This window comes from Accipiter gentilis, chromosome 22, assembly GCF_929443795.1.
Source record: "Accipiter gentilis chromosome 22, bAccGen1.1, whole genome shotgun sequence".
NCBI lineage: Eukaryota > Metazoa > Chordata > Aves > Accipitriformes > Accipitridae > Astur > Astur gentilis.
In genome coordinates, this window is record NC_064901.1 from 3,619,591 (window position 1) to 3,639,039 (window position 19,449).

Genomic DNA, 19,449 nt, shown 5'->3' on the forward strand with positions numbered 1-19,449 from the left:
AAACTAGGACAGAAGAAAAAGCACAAACATGCTAGCAGCCCAAAGCAGAGGCTGCTGTGCTCATTTGTGCAAGTCAAAGCCATAGGCTGGAAGGATGGCTAGGACTGGCAGCAGTGTAGTTTTGGCCCTCCTTTCCCAGCACTCCCTCCCATTGCTCACTTATCCCTGATAGTAAGGAATTACTGCACCAGTGAAACTTTCCTGTGGTTAGCTGGTTCCAGCTCTTCCTTGCCACCAGCAGCAACACCCTGCTTGCTCCTCGCTGGTTCAGCCTGGCTCTCAGGCAGGAGCACTTGTCCACCAGAGGGAAGCAGAGCCCGGGAGAAACTCATCTGCCACCCCAGCAAGGGCAGGGGACACCTCAAAGGCTGCGCAAAACCAAGAGGACTAACCGGGGAGCTGACCACTAATGCCACGGCAAGCCAGACAGCAGGAGCAGCTAACCCTGGGGCTTTTCCTCTCTAGGGCAAGAGTGCACTGGCTGAAGGCTCCAACAGCAGGCTTGCACCCTTGGCCAGCAGCCTCCTAGTCCTGTGATTCAGGGGAGGTTCAGCAGGACTGACCCTTGACCAAAGCCACAGCATGGCTTCTTGCAACACAGTGTCACCCGGGAGGGTCAAAAAAAGGAAGCTTCAAGCACCGCAGCTGCATAACCCTCCTACAGCAAGCGCCACCAGGACAGATTAAAAAAAGCAGTTTGCTAGGCTGCATAATTTTAAAAGCTTGACTGTACATTCACTCCCTGGGTAGTTCAAAGGCCTCATTTATTGCAGCTCCAGACAGAATACAGGCATTGCCCTTCCCCAGGCTCACATACAAAGTCAGGGTGGGCCCTCTGTATCCTAAACCAGCGTGGAGGGCTGGGTGCTAGCAGCATTTTTTAATCAATTTTTCACTCAATTTATTTGTTAAAGAGCAGCTAGACTCCTTGCCCTTCCTTTACTGCACAGGGAAGGGGTTTTTCCTCTTGCCCTACTCTTCTACCTCAACCAGGGACAGTCAGAGGAAAGCGGACTCCACGCACCAGTTTGTCCACAGCTGCCAGTAAGCTGTAGGAACCAGTACTAGGAACTGCTCTCCCTTTCATCAGCATGCCAGCTGTGAGTGCAATCACATTCTGTTAAAAGGGGCTGTCTTCTTCACTCATAGCTGGGAAAGGCAAACCATTCTCTGAAGTTGATGTCAGAGCTGGAAAAACCCTGGAACGATTTCGTACTGTTCCGACAGGGACAGCTCCTTGGGGAGACACTCTCAGCACCACAGACAGCTTTTGCTTTGCAGTTCTTTGATCTTGCCTCCCTTCTCCCTCTGCAACCCTTAACAGCCTTTTTCCCCACTTGCATGATTTATAACTCTCCCCTGTTGTAGCAGCGAAAACAACCTGACTCCACACCTGTACTTTAAGAGCCTGTCCCAGGTCTCCCTCTTGGCCATCAGGCCATTTAGCAAACACTGGGATTTCCTTGCTGTCTGTGACAGTTCTGTTGCTAGACCAAGAAAAGGAGGATTTCCAGCCCTGAAAACCTCATCTTTGCTGGGAAGAGCCAATTCTGTGCCAAAGAGGGTTTGGCACAGCCAGAGAAGCCTCAATTTATTACCCCCAGTGATGGGCCCAGCTCCCATTCCCTCTTTTCTCTCACCACCAGAAAACAGGCTTCTTACACTACGCTAAGGAAGCTGCTGCCTGAGTCCTCACCCAGGAGCTGTTGCTCGTTCCCTCAAACACACCCCACCTCGCAGTCGTTGCCCAGTTTTATTTCATTTAAAATCCGCTGTGTTAAATATTTTAGTTACAAGTTCTGCGTAGAGGGTAAGAGTAATAGACTCTGCAGGCACTAGCAACCCCCTCACTCCCCAATACATGTGTGCGCTATCAGATTAAGGACTGCCCCCCTCCCCCCAAAACCAGCAGCCTTGGGCTGGGATGTACATTACAGTTAAAGACCTGGCCCTCCCCAGCTGTCTCTCTGCTGGTAGCAGGCCAAGCCCTTGCACGCAGGAAGCCAGCAGTCAGATCCACCATCAGTGAGCTGTGATTCAAGGACAGCTGCTGGGGGCTGGTTCTTAGCCCCGTGTCAGGCATGTAATGGTGAAAGGGTTGTCCCCCCAGGAACAGTGCTACCTCCACAGAGGTCACAGGCTCTGCCCACCCAGACAAACATTCACATCAGTGACCAGGCTGGAGAGAGACAAACGATCTCCAAGGGAAAGCAGGGGAGCTGCCACTGCTGCGTTCCTGTCTGTGGAGGGAGTGTAACCAGGGCACTGCCAGAGGCATGACACCTACCTCAAGCCCTGCTCTGATCAAAACCTCTGCTGCAAGTGGCCTGGGCGTCCCCAGACTGCCCCTGCAAGGCAGATGAGTGTGAAATATTTTCAAGCAAAACAGGGACAGAACAGTAGCCTTTCCTCTCCTCTCCCTCCCAGGAACCTCAGTGCTAGGAAATAAAGCTGAACCTGCCTTGGAGTGGCAGGGAAGGGTACCCTAGCACAGCAGCAGCAAGCAGTTTCCAGTGGTATAGGACAAGCTAGAGGTGAGAGTTCAGTGCTGTGAGGGAGAGGATGCCATACAGTTGGCTCTGGAAAGGCAGTGCCATTCAGTGGTTGGCCCACTGCTTAGCAATCCTCGTGAGAAACTGAACCTTCGTTAGACAGAATAGGAAAGGAGGTAGGAGCTATCCCCACAATTCCCTCTGGGACAGCTCCAATCACAGCGGAAGGAGAGAGACTGGAATGACCCCTGCCAGTTCCTGAATGCCCTGCACTGCCCCTGCTGGTGCTGTGGCCCTGCCCTGGGTGGGTTGTGTGGGGGTGTGGCTGCTCTACAGGTCAAGCAGCAGCACGCGGGGATCCTCCACCGCTGCCTTGATCTTGCGCAGGAAAGTCACTGCCTCTCTGCCATCAATCAGCCGGTGATCATATGTCAGCGCCACATACATCATGGGCCGCACCTCGATCTGAAGGGGAGGAATAAGACGGGCATTAGTGACCTCAGCCCTACTGCCTGTATAATACCCTCCTGTGAATTCCGGGAAGACCTGGGCTTTTTCCTATCCTGAATCCAGGGCTCAGGCCCTCCTGGATGTGTCCTGCCTGGCAGGATTACCTGCCCGCTCACTCACCCAGGCACTGATCACCACTCAGGCTGGGTCCGCACCACACAAGACTAGGTCCCTTTCTGGAGCTGTTCTCTATCACAAAGGCTACAGCCTATTCCTCCCCACAACTAAGCAGATTATCTATTTCTCCCCCTCACAGAAAGGACAAGGCCCCCTGCAGACCTCAGGCAAGTACCAGTGCCAGCAAAGCTGCCCTACACCCATTAGTCTCTGCTCCTCCTTCACAGTAAAGCCTTTTAGAAGTTGACACCAACCCCTAGAAAAAGCATATGGGCTATGGTCCTCATCCCACTGACCTCTCCCCTATGTTCACTGAAACCTCCTGCACAGCTCCACCTACCTTGCCTCCCACAGCCACAGGCCTGTCGAAGATGGCATGCATGCCTAAGATGGCAGACTGGGGTGGGTTAATGATAGGTGTCCCAAAGAGTGACCCAAAAACCCCTCCGTTGCTGATTGTGAAAGTGCCGCCATCCATGTCTTCAATGGCCAGTTCGTTCTTCCGTGCCTAGAAGAAAAAGCAAGGTCTTGGAGAGCTGGAACAGATCACAGAAGGCAAAGGACAAGGGTTTGGATGTTCACTCTCTCCAGGAATAAATGCTGATGGCAAGATCTTCACTTATTGATCTGTTCAGCTGAAAACCAGCACAAAGTAATTGAAAATGCATCCTGTCTTTAGATCTGAACATTTACTGGCTTTGGGGAAGGATTCTCTTGCCTTCGCTTCCAACTTCTGCTTTTGCAGGAGATGGACACAGAGACTTCTACCCCAGGGCAGTTCAGCCTTGGCCTCTAGAGACAAAGGTGAAGACACACCATGTCACTAATGCATATTCTGCAGTCTTCTGGAAGGGCAACAAGTAGATAGACTGTCCTGTAAGGCACAGGCACAGCTACAGATGTAACTGGATCACTCCCCACAGCACAACTCAGTGTGTTAGAGGTCAGAGATGATGACACAGAGGAACTGAATCAATTCATGCCTATTCAGCACCCCCAATTCTTCCCATTCCTCCCAACCCTTTTCAGAAAAACCTCCAACTTTCCTTACCTTCTCCCCCAACTCGTAGATAGCACGCTCTATGTCAGCAAAGTTCATGTTTTCTACATTCCTAACGACAGGGACCACAAGACCCTAGGGAGAAGCATAGTGCATGGTCAGCAAATTCACCGCAGCGACACACATAACTGTTAAGGGGCAGGAGCCTGGCCTCAGCCCAGCAGAGTTCCTGCCTCCTCCTCAGCACACAGCAGGTGGTTGGCAGAGCTGCCTTGCACCCTGTCAGCCTGCCGGGAAACCTGGCATGACAAGCACTAAGGGCCGACACCTTAGTGTGTACTGAGACATCATCTTTGCCTTTGTAAGCCAGTCTCATAAAATCAACCACGTCTGCCTGGATCCAGCTCCACATCCACAAAAGCAGGAGAGGCACTGGGTAAAGTTCAGCTGCCACCTCTTTCTCCACTAGAAGAGTCGAGTCCCTTTAAGATGGACCTCCCCTAGACTTTGGGAGCAATGACAGAACTTCAGTCGTGGCCAAACCTCTGCCTCACGACAGAACTAACTAATTCAACATCTGTACCTCCACCCCATACTCTGCTTGGACAGGAACATCTCTTTGAAGCAGCAATGTCGTTTACAGAAATGGTGGAACAACACAGCAGGGTTAGCCAAAGGACAGGACATGCAAAGCTTTTACTGTCTATACCATATCCTCATGGGTCCACAAAAAAAAAAAAAAAAAAAAAAAAAAAAAAGACCTTGTTACTCCATCTCCTAGTACAGTGGCAGAATATTCTTCGTCCTCCACCTCCTCCCAAAACCATCTCAGCAGTCCACAATATATCAGATGTCTCATTTAGAAGATCGGTCTCATCAGTAAGTTTCTGCTGCAGCAGAGCTCAAAGCTGAGTTGGCTCAAAGTATATGACCATCCCATGAGCCGAGGCTGCAGGAAGCATGGCCAAAGCATCCAAGGTACCTACCCGGGGAGTTGCTACAGCGACACTGATGTCCACATAGTCCCTGTACACAATCTCTTTGGTCGTGTCATCAATCACTAGAAGGAGAAAGAAGCTGTTTTTCACATGCAGTACCCAAGATCAAGGGCTCAACAGGCCAGACGTAGCCACAAAATCATACCAACTTGTTAATCTCTAGCTTAAACATAACTTCAGAGAAAAATGAGCCCTCACTGCACCTGTGGGAGAAGCACCAGGATAGACGGAAAGGAAACACAGTCCAGATAGGTCAGCCCCCCTCGGACATTCCCTTGGTTATTCTCTTCTAGATTTGAGCAAGTACATCTGACACCGCCCAGGAACTGCATCACACCTACAGCAGCTACCGCTACAGCAACCAGCAGGCTCTGCCCTCTGCAGCTGTGTACGCATGGCCCCAGCCCCATTCCTGGCAACCCCTTCCTAATAGAGCCCCTCTTGGCAAGCTGTCCTCTACCTACATATGTGGCATTAGCAAAATCAGCTGCAGCACGTAGGACTGTCCCCCTTTTTTCTGTGTATTTGACTTGCTTGTCCAGGCTGTGTGCCCTGCCATGGACTTGGGCCACCTGCTTTCCCCCACTCGGCCACGTTCACTGGTGAGACATGCAACTCACCAGCAAGGGTCACCACTCACCTGCATTCACAACGGGCTGGTCCTGCAGAGCAAAAGCTGCAGCTTTCACAAAAGCTGACATGAAACCTAGCTTCAGATTGTGCTTTTTCAGGAAGGGATCCTTGTGTACAGCTCTCATCTCCCGGATGTTGCTGCAAAACACATGATAATGCTGGTCAGCAGGGAGCCCAAGAAAACACCACTCTGTTGCTCTGTAACAGATTTCATTGCCAGGCCCAAGGACTGCATAACTGCACCACCAACCGGCAAACCCCTAGTCTGCTGAAAAATCCTTCAAATGTCATAGGTGAAGTGGGCTGAAGGTGGCTCTAAGGCCCCTGCCAAAGGATCTAACAGGCACTGGTCCTGGACCACAAACTCCACAGGACAGGGTTAACCTGCATGGCCCACACTGCCAAGCACCTAGCAAGATGGGGTATGGTGTATTTCCTGTTTAGACCTGATGTTGCCACCGATTCTCTGGAGACACCAGTGCTGCCACCAGTGTGGCACCACAGACAGCAACAGCAGGTGTAGCTGGGCCAGCCCTGGAAGGGTGAAAAACCAGAAAATGCCAAGAGCAGAAAAGATGCACGTGGTGTCAGAGGGAAAAGACTTCAATCACTGTGCAAGTCCAGCGCCAGCCAGCACAACAATGCCTCCGTACCCAACTCTCCAGCTTTGGGAGTTGCACAAATATGAAAGAAATCTTCCCAGATGCTATGGTAGTGGGTGCCAGCCCACCTGCAGCCCTCAACCAGACTAATCATGTTTCCCCACTGCTTCTATTTATCAGAACTCAGGCCATTTACAAAACTCAACCAAGCTGTGGCTACAAGCTCTGCCTATTCTAGGCTAATACCAGACCTGTGGAATTGCATGGTCCATCCCTCCCCCCTCCAGAGACCTTGAGCCTTTGAAGAGACAGCTTCAGCAAGGCACAGGGGTCTCCATGGTTTAGAGTGTTTGTTTTCCTGTGCCTAACCTTGTTTAGGGCTAGGATTACCACCCAAAGACATTAGTGTCTCCCAAGACACAAGGACTGCAGCAATGAGGACGAGGTTTGCTATGAAACTGGCTCATTATGGCTTCCTCCTTTCAGATGCTGACCCCCTGCGGGAAGCAGGAGGCCCCAGCACAGGTCCTCACGAGTCAACCTTACAGCAATCAATCCAAACCAGATTACCAGATGCAATGAGAGCCCGAGGCCAGCGTAAAGTGACACCTCAATGAGCCTCTGAGAGGAGATAAAGCTGCAGCACTTCCTCTCCAATCAAGACTATTTTGCCAACCTTATTGTTCTGAGACCCAAATATTTACATGTTTTGTCTTAAGGAGCAGAATAGGATTTCACAAGGCAATTTGATTTGGGCACAATTTCCCCTTAATGCACTGTAACATAAGCTGCCCACCCTCCAAAGCCATTAGTGTGTTCAGTCCGTGCAAGCACTTGAGTCAGAAGACCCCCACCTGCCCAGAGGGGATGGGGAAGGATGATAGTCTGTCTCTGGAAAGCTGCATCATCTGACAGCAAAGGCCTCAGACCTATGTAGTGCTCACCTGAAAGGCTGATGAGCCCTGGGGAACCACCTCATTGGAAGCTAAATATGCACACCTCCAAAAGCAGTAACCTGGTGGGGTGGCAGAAAGCAGATGATACATCTTGCTGTCGCCAGTATACAAGTGATAGTAGTCACTCCTGGTCTTCTGCTCAACATCTACCAGTCCTCAACCAAGAACTACACAGATGAGACTCCCAAGGAATGACAGGCCATTAGGAAGCTATGCACCCCTCATACTGCAACACCAATGTGGCCGTGATGAAGCTGCGCAGATTGTGGTACTCACCTAAGAAAGAGGTCCCAAAAGACATGTTGCTGATCTCTCCAAAGAGAATCAGCAAGGTCTTGACTGCTATTTAAAGATGACTGCCTGCATCTATTTCTACTTGCAAAGGGAAAAAGAGGTCTGCTCCTCACCTCATATCGATCTCATTGAAAGTGGTCAGCATGGCACAAGTATTCTGAGCCTCTTTCAGCCGCTGAGCAATACGCTGACGCATCCTATTCATTTTCACCTGAAAATTAAAAAGATATAAGCAGAAGCTACCTCAAGCTCATTCAAGGGGCAAAATGCACAAGAAACCCAAAAGGCCCTTTTTCTTGCCATCTGGTTGACTAGCAATAGATGCTTAGGGCCAAGGTTTTCACTCCAGGTCTCCCTGAGGAGCATGACAGGCTGAGCTGATTTCACGAGAGCTGCCCAGCTCAACACACGGTTCACTTGAAAAGCAGTGCTGAAATGCATCACAGTATAACTACTTCCAACCTGTGTGTTTCTCAGGACCTCCAAGCATGCATAGGTTTCCAGCATGAGGCTAATGTGAGAAGAGCAAGACTGCTAAGAAAGCAGGCTGCTGAACCATGTTCTCTTAAGAATGCACAAGGCAGCTGCAGCAGCCTCAGCCCTTTGCTGAGGCCTTGTGGACAGACCAAGCAGATCACACTGAGCCTTCTGTGCTCAGTCAGCAGAGTTCAAGACAAGACTTTTACCTAGAAAAGACCTGCGTCAGATCAGACCTGGCTCCTCCTCCAGCCCACCCCTAAGTGGTGCCCTCATGTAGAGAATTTCCCATCTGTTACAGCCCCACTGAGCTGGATGTGAACAGGTAGATACAGACTCATCCAGAAAGCTCAAGACTTATGTCAGAACAGACTGTCACCCAGCAACAGAAGCCTTGGCAAGGCCCCTACTCCCACAGCTTACCCTATGTTCTGATCGGGCACCTTTGCTGGGCACTGCCTCCCCAGGAGGGGCTGCCGCTGGGGCTGCAGCTGGCTTCACCGCAGACACTGAGGGTAAAGAACACATCAGTCAGAAAGGGAAGCCAGGGCTTAATTGCAATGCCCTGAGGTAGAACGCCCATCTGAGCTCCTTGCTCAAGCAACACAGTGCGGAAACAGCCTTGAATTGGGCTGGGCAGGTTCCAGGCATAGCTGAGCTCTCTAGTCTGGAGCATGCAGGGCAATAATGCGGGGAGGTCTTCACCATAAATGCCAGACTGTTTGCTGTCTTTAAGCTTACACTCTCCCCAAGTGAGAGAGGCTTAAAAATGGGAGAAAATGGCTATTGGCTCACCTGGTTTGCTATCAATGGGCTGAGTTGACACAGGCGGCACTGGTGGCATTGTAGTGGGAATTGGTGCTGCAGCAGGGGGAGGAGCAGCTGCAGCTACAGGTTCAGGGGCTGCAGGAGGAGGAGGGGCTGCTGCTGGTTTGGCCTTGGCAGGAGCAGCTGAAAGACAAGGAAGAACCATGGTAAGGGCAACAACAGCTTCCACTGTCAGGGATCTCTGAGTCCAACCAACCTGATAAAAGTTAACCCTCCAGCAGAGTGCCTTTATGTTCTCAGCACTACTGAACTGATAGGAACCACCACAAGAGGATCCCAAGGTGAAAGTGTTTTACTCATCGACACCCTAGATCTCCTCACTGTGCACAAGACTGAATGCTAAAGAGAAGAGGTTGGAGAAGGGAGTTGTATCAGTGGAATTCTCAATTAATTTTAACTTAGAGCTGCAGTCTCCTCCAGAAGGAGCAAAAGAAAAGTTCCGCCCTCCGAAGGGCTGAAATTATGCTTTTCTAAAGGAAAAAGAATAGGAGTATTTTCTTCCAGCTAGAGAGGCAGATGGAGGAAACATTTAACCTCTCTCAGGATCCCTCTAAATGCCTTGCTTCCATCTTCAGAAAAAGATTGGTGGAAAGAGGAAGGCCTGTTCAAGTTATACAGGCCTGACTTACCCCCAGTTTTCCTGAGTTTGAACAGAGGTGTTCCCCCTTCCACTTTGCCACCATCAGGTACCAGAAGGGCTTCAATCACACCAGCTGCTGGGGCTGGAACTTGCACTGATGTCTGCAAAATGGAAAATCAGTGAAATCCCCCCAAACATTGGATGGAGAACAAGTGGCCAAGATGCCAATATGCACAGATAAGATATTGTAATTTGGCAAAGACAGCAGCTCTGTCTCGCACCATTTGCGCCTGTTTTCACACCCCCCACTGGGATTTTGTGCCAGTGCTTGGAAGTTTTGGGAGATGCTGGCAGTGTAACATATAGCCTGATCTTCCTGCTCCAGGGTACAATCAAGAATTGACCCGCTGCCAGCATCTTCTTGACAGCAACACCAGAAGCAGAACTTGGCAGGGCATTTTAGCAAGAACTTCAAAGCTTAAGAGTCCTTTAAGGAGCGAGTAAACTTAAAGGCTAAATTTAAAACAGTCTGAAGACATCCTATGGCTCTGCAGATTTCTCCTCTGTTTAAACACAAACATGTTTCAAAGCTTAGAGCACAAATTGGAAGGAAGAGTGGAATTGCAGCTCCAACAAACATCAGCACCACTGATGCTTAATCAAATGTATGAGGAAGGAAAGAGTTATCAAAGAATTCTCATTTAAGGCACAGTCAGCTTTCATACTAGATGAGAAAAGCTTTCCTCCATCACAGAAGCAGGAGACACAGGCAGGGCCTGCAGGCTTTAGGAGCATTCAGTGGGGAGGAGCCATACGGGATACCTGCTACAGAACTATAAAAAGTTTTGGTCCAGAAAACTCCTACCTTGTCTGTTTCAATCTCACACACCACTTCATCTTCTGCCACTGTGTCTCCAACAGCTGAATGATAGATATGAAGACCACTGTGAGGAGGGAGGTGTGCTCTGGCCTCCCCTCTTAACCCACAGCAGTCTCCCCCACTAATCCAGAATATTCTCACTCCAGTTCTCCACAGCTGCTAAGGAAAAGTCTAGCTCAAACATCAACCTACTGCAGAGTCTGATTCCAGTTTAGACATCACCTTTCACCCAACATCACCCATGACAAAGAGGTGCTGAGGCAGTAACTGCAATCCTTACCCCTCAGAAGAACTGCAATTAACTGCCTCTGTCACAGACTGAAATGCACAGAGCCAGGCTGTCAGCCAGTGAACTACAGTGCACCCCCGAGCTGCCCAGTGCAGCAGCAACGGTTCTGAGAATTTCAGGGAAGAGGCAACAGCTTACCTTTCTCCCACCTGACATCTCCTTCTGTGACTGACTCTGCAAAGGCTGGTGTGTTCACCGTAACCACGTCATCCCCTGTGAGAGAGACAGACAGACTTGAACGCATTCAGAGCTCAAAACTTATGGCATTGCTTCATTCTTGTCATCAGGACTCTACTAGAGGGAGTAAGTCAACAGACATCAAACGTTGGCCTTCTCCTTGCTTCAACACTGATTAACACAAGAGAATTCCCATTTGACTGAAAGTCACATTGTGACAGGAATGCCAGACAAAATCTTTAGGGCCCCAGGACATAAACGCTCATTCATCCACCAAGGTGGGACAGCAGTGGACCTAGACCAAGAATGGAAGAGGCAGCTTCAGCTGTTGTCAGGACACCAACAGGTAGCACAAGAGCCATCCCGCTGACTCCTGACTTTTTACTTACTACGTACTGCAGTGGTTCTGAAGTAACGGACAGTGAAGACACTGGAGCTATTTACTCTGCAGAAAGAGAGAAAGACATGAACACAGAAGTATGTTCCTCTGCAGGCTGCCAGCACCAAGCTGAAGTACAGAATTTACACTTGCTTAACTGATCTGAAAGGCTGCTCAGCTGTTCTGATGTATTTGTTCCAAGGACACCTACTTACTGTTCAAGCTGCAACAATCCCACTAAGAAAGGAAACATTGCAGCTTACCATCACTAGCGCTCTCAGTAATTCAGTGAGAACTGACATTTAAGGAATTTTAATTTAGGGAGGCAACCCAACAGAACCCCTGTGGTTCAAATACTGATAAAAGGCTGACCCAGACAGCCCTACACCCTACACCCAAGACTACTGCAGTAACCATTTTCTACCTCCAGATCAGGACTGTCATCTCTACAGAAGTTGCTAGATTGCTCCAAAAAAAGAGAAAGTCCCATAAATTGCCTATGGCAACACATCCAAGAGACAGCTATTTGTCTCCACCATGTCCCTTCACAGGGAGCTGGCAATCCCAAGCGTTCCAAAGGAATTTTTTTTATATCTACTAACACCACATTTGGAAACCTGAAGCAAACGTGCTTTAGCATTTCCTCTAACACAGGCTACTTGGTGCAAACAGACCAGCTTTTCAGGCTTTTATGGATATACTCTTAAGGTTATTTCCCCAAATACATTTTTACAAGACCATCTCAGCAATACAAACCTTGCCATATGAACAACAGCTCCCTGAACCATGCCACTTCTCCTGACAGAAATCCTACCAGGAGGCCACCATAGAGCAAAGACTTCTAGTCAGATAATCAAAGGCTAGAGATCCATTTACCACCAGTCTCCTCATTCCCGTCCCTTCCATGCCTCAGTATCTGGTTCCAAACAAGGTTTCTTTTCTTTAAGCGTGCCAGAGTTCCTGACCTGCAAAACCTAGATTTTGTTAAGGCTAGCTCCATGCTCCTATGATGTGCACAGGGATTTTATGACAGCCAACCATATTCTGCCTCCCAGCTCCCAAATCTTATCAGGGCTAGAGCAGCCCCAGCCTCTCCACATCATAGCTTTCCTGCAGATACTTACACAAGCTTCCTGCTGTTCATGTAAGCCAGTCTCTGGCTCCCAGCCACACCTGTGAATGAAAATGGTGTTACCCCACAGGAATGTTGTCCAGCCCTCAAGTGTCCCTGTCAGGTAAAAGAGTGCAGAGGACACCACTGTCCACCCTGAAAGAAGCTTGCAACTAAGTGGGGAATATAAGCATACAGAGGCACATCAGTGCCATCAAACCTGCCCAGAGCTTGCCAAGAACAGTGGTCTTGTCTTCATCTAGATTTATAGAGATGGGAAAAACAGTTGTATCTTGACCTCAATGCTAATAAGGATAACTTTGAAAAGGGCAAACAAAACAGCAGCTACCCCAGCCAGAACAAAACCAGGAAACAGCTACAAGGAACACCTCCAGGACTGCTGAAACCTCAGTTGCTGCTGAGTTATCCTCACCAATACAAAGGGGTTCCTAATAGGAGCAAGGCATCAGTCCCCTAAGAGGCACCCCCAGGAAGCCTCACAGTTGCATGGATAGGTAAGGAGTCAAAAAAGAATGAAAACTGGGTGTAGGGCAGAGTAGCAAGCCACCATCACCCCTGCTCTCTGTCTACCCCTTGTCCCAAGAACATTTTTTTTCCAAAGCTCCCAGCAGGGAGGTACTTGCATAGCTTCTCAGTTTCACATACCCCACTGTCCCCTTCCCGCACTGCTCACATGCCCTGACACTGCAATTTTTATTACGAACCGAACTCCTGTCCTTTGTCTTTTTCAGAGCACTGGGCAGTCTTCCAGTCTGATCTTAAAGAGAGTCAGCATAGCAACTGGAGAACATAGTTATCTCAATTACACAATGCCAGAAGGAAGAACCATTTCCCCACTTGATTTTTAAAAAAAGTGATACAATTTTGACACTATCCCCTACTAAAGAGCTGCTATTGGAACTCTAGGAGCTGGAAAAGGTAAGCAGATTTAACTGGTTTCTCAATGTGGAATCAGAAGTGAGTGAGGTAATGCTACATAAACACAGTATGGCTAGAAAAAACAGAGCTCTGGGAAAATCCAGTTTAAGTACCGAAGAGGAGTTCATAGGCATACTAGATGTGACATGTCACTTAATATTCACCCATCATTTTCAAAGGAGTTTATTAGAGAGCTAGGCTCTGCAACAGTATGTGTTTCAAGCACTGCAGTGCTTGAAATACACTGTGCTGCTGCTGTGAAATCTTCACCAGAGCTGAATGGATTGGGCAGTACATAAATTAGGCAAGGGAGGCACTCACATGGAAACACAGCTCATTTCACCAACTGTTTCTTCATTACATGACTGACGGAAATAAACCCCAATCAAACTTATTACCTACTTCCATCATCAGCTCTGTTCTGTCTAGGTAGTTTGAAATGAAATAAAAGCATAAGACTCACCAGACAGAGAGCATCTTGCCAGAGTACAGTTCCCCTGTCAGAGAGAAGAGGAACTATCAGTATTGCAAAAAGACAGACCCACCCTAGAAAGACTTTGGTTTTCCCATGAGACCTAGATCAGAGACAGGACCCACCATTTCCATGGTCCAGACTGCAAGCCTGCTATTTTCCCATAACGTGCAATAGCAGGAGACAGCAAGAGCATCTACACCCTCCTCTTTATTTTGTCTCCTTCCAGGATTCTTTCCTGTGGAGCGATGTTAAACCTGATGCACTTGGTTTCCAGTTGTGGCTCCAGCTGTTTTGACCTTCTTATGCATACTTTCCCCTTTAAGAAGGAACAGATTTCTAAGGACTCATTCACTAAAATTTGCTATGAACGAGAAGGTCAAGGGTAGCTACTGGATACAACAATAAAACATCCCATGATGTTTAATCCTACAGTCACAAATGCAGCATCTGGGGTTTTGTTTGTTTGTTTGTTTTAAGGCTATGAAGCCTTTGAACTCCAGAAGGACAGAATTTCCCTTGATGGAAAAATTTCTACTGCCCTCAGTGAGCCAGGAATTCCACCTTCTGGTGATGTTTCACTTCATGCTCATGTAATCATTGACTGCACTCCTAGCTCAGCGTAACATTCCTCAAAAGTAAAAGACGTTTCAAGATATTCCAGTTACCTTCCCTATTGTTATTACACATTTCTCTAGCATCAAACCTGCAGATTTGGAGAATGTAAGAACTCTTTAAAAGCTATAGGAAAATATCACAGTAACCATGACTAAAATGCAGTTGACTGGTTTGAAAGAACAGCTACCCAACAGCTCAAAGCACCCTTATCCAGCAGCTAAGGTAAGAGGTAAAACTTAGATTTCATTCACATCTTCAGTGTCTGAAAGGAAGTTTGCATATAAGCCCTGATTTCAGCTTCACCAGAGCAAGCAGGATGGGATGTAACTGATCTTAAATACCAAAATAATTTGTGGAGCTGTGTGTGATAAGACAGCATAGACATTGAGGACCACAGAGATACTTAAGCTTGTCACACCATCTGCAGGACTGAGAGCTGTAGCATACAAAAATATATTCAGTGAACACTTCATATCGTCAAAACTACTAACAGGTCTGGAATCAGCCGCTTGGCAGTTTAATTACCCGAACGTATTGATCGATTCGGCTTCTCAGATATTAACACATGGTCAACTCAATGATCAATGGGCAGTTCAACAGGGTTATGATTAGCTGTGCTGAGGATGCAGGTGGCCAGGCTGACTTGCTGCTAAGCCAGCGTGGGTCCGGCCGATCTCAGGAGCTCCAGCACAGCGCCATGTAGCTACCCTGTTTTCCAGCCCGCTGCAGGGACCGATGATCCTGGACCAACAGTCCTGCAAAAACAGCCTCCAGCAGGGCCTGCTGGGGCCCCTGCCCCAGGTCCGACTGGGGAAGGAAAAGCAGGGAGCACTGCACAGACTTTGCAGAGTCATCGCGAATGCTACAACGCTTAATCTTAGTGCAGCACGGGCGCGCTGCTAACTCAGATCTGGTTTGTTTAGAGACAGCCCTAAGCTGGGATCAGTAAGACAAATTTCAAGTTAACTCTGCTTGGTCAAGTGTCTAAAGCACCACAATCCTAAGCACATAGGTTAGTTCCTGTATTGATCCTGTACTGAAGCAACCTGAGCTCCCCTCTGCCCATTAATGTTTTCCTGGGTGCTTCATAAAAAAAGTGGTAAAGGTATTCCTGGCACCCTACACATAACTTGTTAAGAAAGAGGTACAGACCCAGACTGAGGCAAAATCAGCCAGTTTTATTTGCTCATGACCAGTTTACTGTAAGGTTAAAAAAAAAAGTTTAGAAGGCCTGTCCTAAAATAAATTGTTGCAAGAAAACACACCTGCAGCTCTCTTCCATGATGAAAGCTCCACAACCACTGCAAAATTAAGGAAAAAACTGGTATCATTCTACCCTTCTGTCTTTCAGGTTAAGAAGTGAGGCAAAGAGCTCTAATGGGAGGAAGAAGCACTAATGAAAGATAAGGAAACTCCCTCTCTCTTGTGTCCATCCCTTAACCACAGTACCTCAGAGATGCACGTGCAGCTCCGAGAGATGCCCGACAGGGTTGCTTCCTGTTCCCTTTTTCCTGGAAGAAATCACTGTGATTGCACCTGTTCCTGGTATCACCTGGCTAAATCTGCCTCTGCCTGATCTTGGAGCTTCTTCAGTGAAAACAGAAACATTTAGTTTTTGCTAGCTGGCATTAGCACTTTGGGTCACTTCAAAAAGACAGCCTTTACTTTAAGAAATAAGTCTTGGTCTAATTAGCTAGTGACTCACATACCAAGTGATTAATTTTTCCCCTATATTTCACATGACTTCTCAGAATTGCTTTTATAACTGTTATTATGTCGAAGGGACCCTGGCACACAGCGTCCCAGGCCACACCTTTCAAGGAGTAATCGCCTTCCCGTAGGTCACTACACAGTGAAATAAATTATGGAATACATCAGCTAAAGCGACAGCCTGTATACCTACACATTTCTTCTCCAGGAGTGGGAACAGCGACCAGTTCAGGTAAGGACACTAACTGAACAGAAAAGTACAGTTAATTTCAACAGAGGCAAAACAGAAGCCCAGTGCTGGGCAGCTCTGACAACAGGCAAAGCAGCAATCGGTTGTCCAGTCCTGGCTTCTTCAAAGCAAAGAAGCTGCTGCTTTAACAACAAGGATGAGCACAAACCACTGCTACACACAAAAAACCCACAGCACATCTTTCATGGATTTTAACACAATTATATACAGCATGGCAGGGCAAATGCTAAGATGGGATGGAGATAACAATGCTGACTGGTAAAGGATACTGTTACTAAGATGACAGACTGAGACCTCCTCCAGCACCCAGGGAGGATCAAACAGGGAAGAAAAAGTTCTTTACAAACTCTTCCCCAGATAAACACGAGGACTTGATTCTCAAAGCACTGAATGTAGCTCTAATCAAACCATCCTTTTTCAGACTAGCTCTTCTCTGGACTTTTTCAGGTCATCCTTCAACAGCTGCCTCGCCTCCTCCACCCAGAGTCTTACATGCTTGGATGCAGGCTATTGATGCACATTCATGATTTCTACCTGATACATGAATCCAGGACCTTTTTCTCTTCTATGAAATCATCAAAATCCAGCCAACCCTGCCCTACCCTCATTGTTTCTTGCTGACTCCACTGTTCTCCCGTTCAACCCTACACTTTTGAATTTTTTACATGTCTATTGTTCTCACTTCTCCCATCAGAGGTTTGCCAAGTTCTGGCGTTTCTTTCCACCTCACCAAAGGCCTGTATTATCCCTTTCATCAAAACTTACTTCCCATGTCCCTACTGAAATGGAAATCAAACTACTGCTACCATCTTGACTTCTCAACTTTTTTAGTACATCTAACAGGTTAACTAAATTCATCTCCCCTTCCTAGTACTCAGCTATAACCTCCTGTAACCTCCTGATTTGGAGACTAGTTTTGTAAAAGGTTGGAGTACTCCATCTGGCTTTCCCCTCTGTTCTGTGTAATTGCACAGCACCACTGAGAGCTGACAAAGCATAAATATTGTTAAAATGCCACTTAAATAAGCTTATTTTAACCTGCACTATAATCAATTTGTATCTACATATATGAATAACAAAATATAACTATGTAGTTAGTTATAAATTGTTTATAGTGGTTTTATATACACACAGAGAGCTATTTATAAACACGAATCTGTTTCTAGTGCCGAGAGGCAAGCATTTAACACACAATAGCCCTACAGGGAAGCATAACAATGTTCAACATTACAATTAGCTGTCAACACTTGCTCACCTACATTCACACAATGGCTAAAATCAAATCTCATGCTCTAATGCTTCAGCTGGTCATTTGGAAGAGAAGTGATCTTTTTTCTCCTGTAGGCATGCATATATACGTATGTATATGCATATATAGGTACGTATGTGCATATATACGTACGTATGTACATGCTTATATATATGTACGTAGATAAAGCTGTGCTTGTTTGCTATTTAAACGGAAGACATGGCCCGAAGTCAGCAAACGACAGAAACGAGCAGGTCAAGAGCCACCACGATGTTGATTTGAGTTGCTGGCTCTGGCTATCGGACCCGCAAGCCCAGGCTACCGCCAGCACAGGTTACCGCTGTTCGCACCGGTTGGTTCAACGACAGCCGCTTTGAAAATTGAGCACAGGAATTAAGTAAGAAAGTAGGCACCACTTCATTTGCCGTTTCTGCACCGGGCCGACCCCGGCCGGGGAGGGTCTCTGCCGGCGGAGGCCGGGGGGGGGGGGGGGGGGGGGGGGGGGTGGAGGGAGCGAGTCACGGCTGCCAACAGAGCCGCCCCTCAAACCGCTTCAGCCCGGCGACAGGCGGCGACGGCGGAGCCCGAGAGCGGCGCTTTTCGGAGGCTCTTCCCCTCGGTCAGCTCTGCCCGGTGCCGCAGGCGAGGCGCCGCCTCTCCCGACGGGGGCGGCGGGCCCGGCCCGGCCCAGCCCAGCCCAGCCCGGGAGGGGGCAGCGGCACACGCACCGGCCCCGGGAAGGGGCAGCGCCGCGCTCACCCCGGCCCCGGCCCCGGCCCCGGCTCCGGCTCCGGCCCCTCCCGGGGGTGGGGGGCAGCCCCGCCGCCCGTGCCGCCCCTCCCTGCCCTGCCCTCCGCGCCCGGGGTGGCGGTGCCTCGCGTCGGGCGGGGGGGGGGAAGGAAGGGGGGGACGCGTCCCGGTGCCCTTGGCGCCGCCGCCGCCACCGTCCCCGCCCGTCCAACCGCCGCCCTCCCTCCCTCCCTCCCTCCCTCCCTCCCCGCGGCGGGTGCCCGCGGCGGGCAGTACCTGCCGGAGGGCGCGCAGCGAGCGGCCCAGCGCCCGGCCCAGGCAGCGGGACCGCCACAGCAGCAGCATCGCGGCGGCGGCGGCGGGAGGAGCCGGAGGGCGGACACCGGAAGCAGGCCCGGCGCGAGCCGGAAGTGCGCAGGGCCGGACCAACCTCTCCGGAGCGGGGGGAGCAGGGTCAGAGGGGCGGCACTATGGTGGGCGGGGGGGGGGGGGGGTTGGCTGTGGAGCAGGGACAGGCGTGGGGACGGGGCTGCGGGGCGAGGACAGGCCTAAGGCAGGGGCTGCGGGGCAGGGACAGGCGGTGGCGCCTCAGGAGGGTCCTGTGGAACCGTACCTAAGATGTCTTCCACAGCCCCGCGCGGGGCCGGGTGGCAGGCAGACGGTTGGGTTATGCCTTGTGTCCCGGTTGTCATTACCGTTGCACAGCCCTGCCTGTCCGCAGGCTGTGCCGCCCCCGGCACAAGCGGGCACAGGGGCTTCCACATTGCGAGTTATGTTACCTACAGTTCCTGGTACGTACACGGACCTGCGTATTGCCAAAGGGTGCTGTTTCGTGACGCTTTTCGTTGAACCCACTCTGGATTGCTGCAGGACAGCTGTGCCGGTGGTCTTCCTGCTCGCCTTGACAAACCATGGGGTCGGGCTTGAGTAGGATGATGTTGGTGCAGGCGTCCGCCAGTGGGATGTTGCTTGGTTAGAAATGGGCAAGGCGGTCACCTCACCATGGCAAACAGGCAAATGAGTCCACAAGTAAGCCCTGTTCCTCAGATGTCGTCTGTATGTTGAAAACATTTGAGAATACCCCAGCCAGCTTCTTTTTTTCTGGCTGCTTCCAGGTGGGGAACCACGGGTGGAAGAA

General features: G+C 49.5%; 1 protein-coding gene across 1 annotated transcript; it reads right to left on the bottom strand.

Moving 5' to 3' along the window:
* Window positions 1-746: 746 nt before the first annotated feature.
* On the bottom strand, window positions 747-18,710 carry DLST (dihydrolipoamide S-succinyltransferase). Its single transcript, XM_049825284.1, has 15 exons — window positions 18,588-18,710; window positions 13,726-13,759; window positions 12,337-12,385; window positions 11,223-11,278; window positions 10,795-10,869; window positions 10,353-10,408; window positions 9,537-9,648; window positions 8,875-9,030; window positions 8,503-8,588; window positions 7,716-7,813; window positions 5,758-5,888; window positions 5,106-5,179; window positions 4,171-4,254; window positions 3,460-3,627; window positions 747-2,957 (listed from the first exon to the last, which is right to left on the bottom strand). The coding sequence occupies exons 1-15, from the start codon at window positions 18,654-18,656 to the stop codon at window positions 2,823-2,825; spliced, it is 1,383 nt and encodes a 460-aa protein (XP_049681241.1). The 5' UTR covers window positions 18,657-18,710; the 3' UTR covers window positions 747-2,822.
* Between the last annotated feature and the right edge of the window lie 739 nt (window positions 18,711-19,449).